The following is a 3,569-nucleotide window of genomic DNA, read 5'->3' as shown; positions in this document are numbered from 1 at the left end:
TGGGTTGGAAAGGGGCCTTAAGGCTCATCCAGTCCCAACTCCCTTCCAGGGACACTTTCCACTAGAGCAGGTTGCTCCAAGCCCCTGTGTCCAACCTGGCCTTGAACACTGCCAGGGATGGGGCAGCCACAGCTTCTCTGGGCACCCTGTGCCAGCGCCTCAGCACCCTCCCAGGGAAGAGCTTCTGCCTCAGAGCTCATCTCAATCTCCCCTCAGGCAAGTTAAAGCCATTTCCCTTGTTCTGTCCCTACAGGCTCTTGTCCAAAGCCCCTCTCCAGGTTTCCTGGAGCCCCTTTAGGCCCTGGTCAGAAATCATGATGCTTGTGGTATGTTTAAGGAGCCTGAGAGAAGACAAGAGGAGAAAACTCTCAAGGAAAGATTAATCCACCCCCTGACCCTGAAATAAGGTGATATTCACTTTAAAAAGCAAAGAGTATTTCTACAAAGAAATGTTCTGCTGATGGAGAATGGATCTTCACTGAGTCTTCTGGTCCTGGCGCTCATCTGCTGGGGTAAGACTTTGATTCTCATCTTTAATCCTGTAAAGATGTACTTGTTTTATTCTGAACCTTCATGTTATCAGGGACAGAAGCCTGTAATTCACACTTTCATGAGGGTGAGCGGCTTAACTTAGTGCCTAAACTTAGACAACCAGAGTTGAGTGAGTTTGGCTCAGCACAGCTCCATGGTCTCATCCATGGTGTTGACACCCTTTAATTGTATGTTCTCTATATTGTACTAGAGAAATAACATCTTCAGCCTCAAATTTTGCTCGTAGCTTCCCTGGCTTCACCTCCCCAAGGTTTCCAAGACTGTAATATTAAACTCTTCATGTTCTGAATGGCCTTTAGGGTTGTGCAGCACCCCCTTCCTTAATTCCTAGCAAATTCAAGACTCTCTTTCCTTCACCTCTCTGCCTTTTCCAAAGCCACCAAAGGAAAGCCACAGTATTTTCAAGCTTACATTAGTTGTAGCCAGAAGCTGCTGCTATTTTGTTCTGGGCACCTTATATTGATCGGCTTGATATGGGGAGGGAGGAAATAAACACGGAGAACAACTTAATCACAGGAGGTCAAAAGCGGAGCTGAAGTCTCGGTCTGTGTCACCTCAATCCCTCTCTGCTGCTGTATCCATGGGTCTCATCAAACTGTAGGTACCAAAATGGGATTCTGTGGTACAAACGAACCTGCCCAAAGTTGTTTGGGAAAGCTGGGATGAAGGAGCATCCTGTTTCCACGGGCTGTATAGGAGGGCAAGCTTGGAGCAGATGGCCACAGAGCAGTCCATCCCACTGTAGCTCCCTGGAAATGAACGGTCTGGGTGCCCTGGATGCACAGGGTGTAATTGTCAAGTTATGCCATTCCAGTTCAAATAAAGGCATGGTTTCTCCTGTCCTGTATTTTCTAGGATCTCTCCTTCCTCAGTAGACACAAAGCCCTGAAAGGCAGAGCAGAATCACACCTCAGCAGCAGAGTTCATCCTCAAGGGCCTCAGTGACCAAGCAGAGATGAAGGCAGCTCTCTTTGTGCTGTTGCTGCTCATCTACGCCCTCACCCTTCTGGGCAACGCAGGGATAATCGTAGCCATCCGAAGTCACCCACGGCTGCACACATCCATGTACTTCTTCTTGGGCAGCCTCTCCATTGTTGACATCTGCTTCTCCTCTGTGACTGCCCCCAAGACCTTGGTGAACTTCCTATCAGAGAGGAAGACCATTTCCTTTGCTGGCTGCATGGGTCAAGCCTTCTTCTACATTGTCTTTGTGACGACTGAGTGTTTCCTGCTGGCTGTCATGGCATATGACCGGTATGTGGCCATCTGCAACCCCCTGCTCTACTCCTCTGTCATGACTCAGAGGTTGTGCATGGTGCTGGTGTTGGGGTGCTACATTGGGGGTGTCCTGAACGCCATCATTCAGATGACCTTCATCATCAGGCTGCCCTTCTGCAGCTCCAATGTCATCAATCACTTCTTCTGTGATGTTCCTCCCCTCCTGACTCTGTCCTGTGCCAGCACGTACATTAGTGAGATGATCCTCTTCTCCTTGGCCGGCGTCATTGAGCTCAGCACCATCTCTGCCATTCTGGTCTCCTACATCTTCATCTTCTTTGCCATCCTGAAAATCCGTTCAGCTGAGGGCAGGCAAAAAGCCTTCTCCACCTGTGTGTCCCACCTGACCGTGGTGATCATGTTGTATGGGACAACCATCTTCATGTATTTACGCCCCAGCTCTAGTTACTCCTTGAACACTGACAAAGTGGTCTCTGTCTTCTACACGGTGGTGATCCCCATGCTCAACCCCCTCATCTACAGCCTGAGGAACAAGGAGATGAAGGATGCTCTGATGAGAACAGCAGAAAGAATCACAGTCAGGCTTTGAACCCTCCGCATGAAATACCTGAACCAGGGATGTGGGTAACATGGGATTTGTCCCAGAGGCTGTGGAGCTTCCACCCATGGACATGTTCAGAAGTTGCCTGGATGAGGCCAGGAGCAACCCGATGTGGCCATGAAATCAGCAGGACATGGTTGTTGTTCAGAAAGGACATCTAGGAGGTCTCTGTTTCTATGGATGGCAAGATACACATGCATACATATGTATTTGTGTGTATAAATAAATAAAAATACAATATTAAATGCATCTTATACTATATATTTATGTATAATACAATATATTATTGTGTTAAATATGAACATCAGTACACACAGTACTGATTTTCCTTGTCACTCCCTTGCCTCGGTTTAGTTGGGGTCTCAGTGATTTATGGGCTGGGTCAGGGAGGCAGCTCCTTATGAAATGCCAGGAAGGATGGAAACCCAAGATCTAAATAGATAAACTCTGCTATTTTAATGTAGTTATGGAGCAATGGGATATTGTGCATGAGCCAAGTGAGAGAAATACAGATTCTTCAACAGGTCTGTGTTTGGAACCAGGCTGCTGAGTTAAATCCTAGACAGATTGGGCTTTGTCACTTCTTCTCAGGCAACTGTAGAACTTCACCCTTTCATTTTTCCTTCTCAAGTTCTGCTTTTCTCAAAGCCTTGAAGCAAAGCTCTAATGAGTTTTCTAATTTATACCCACAGTGGTTTGTTAAAAACAAAGGCAAGCATATTATCAGTAGAGTTTGCAGCAGGAGATTTGCGCTTTGGTTTGAGGCAATGGGGAAAAGGAATTAAAGAAACCCAAAGCAAACACGGAAACACCCAAATACCCTGAAACAACAACAGGAAAATTGAGGGTATTAAAAAATCCAACCAAAAGTCTTTATTTCTAATGTAAAAAGTAATCGAAGTAACTCCTGGCACAAACTGCAGCTGCCCATATGGTGGTTGTTATAAGTTCGCAGTGCCACCAGGGGGAACAGTCACCACAGTGTTTCTTCACACCCCCGAAACTTCGCTCTTTAGCAGCTCATCACTCAAAGGTGAGAGATGTCCCTGATCCAATTGTCTTAACAAGCTCCTCCGGGAGGGGATTTGGGTGTGATGGGCTGGAGAAGGCTTGACTGGGTCCTGGGTGGGGATTTTCCACCTGTGGTCACTTGAGCTATGGCATCACCAGTGGCTCT

At 47.0% G+C, this 3,569-nt stretch overlaps 1 protein-coding gene across 1 annotated transcript; it reads left to right on the top strand.

The window, feature by feature from the left end:
- The first annotated feature begins 460 nt into the window (after window positions 1–460).
- LOC104413819 (olfactory receptor 1052-like) lies at window positions 461–2,380 on the top strand. The gene is made up of 2 exons (XM_010024922.1): window positions 461–512; window positions 1,449–2,380. Exons 1-2 carry the CDS (start codon window positions 461–463, stop codon window positions 2,378–2,380), a joined length of 984 nt encoding a protein of 327 aa, XP_010023224.1.
- Window positions 2,381–3,569: the final 1,189 nt, after the last annotated feature.

This window comes from Nestor notabilis, unplaced genomic scaffold, assembly GCF_000696875.1.
Source record: "Nestor notabilis isolate BGI_N333 unplaced genomic scaffold, ASM69687v1 scaffold12552, whole genome shotgun sequence".
NCBI classification, from domain to species: Eukaryota; Metazoa; Chordata; class Aves; order Psittaciformes; family Psittacidae; genus Nestor; species Nestor notabilis.
The sequence above is the reverse complement of the archived record's forward strand: the minus strand, read 5'-3'. Positions and strand labels throughout refer to the sequence as shown.

Bases quoted from the DNA above. Each gene is read 5' to 3' on its own strand.
- LOC104413819 (XM_010024922.1), top strand. From the start codon at position 461: ATGGAGAATGGATCTTCACTGAGTCTTCTGGTCCTGGCGCTCATCTGC. The intron at 513-1,448 runs GTAAGACTTTGA...CCTGAAAGGCAG, and splicing joins CCTGGCGCTCATCTGCTGGG to AGCAGAATCACACCTCAGCA.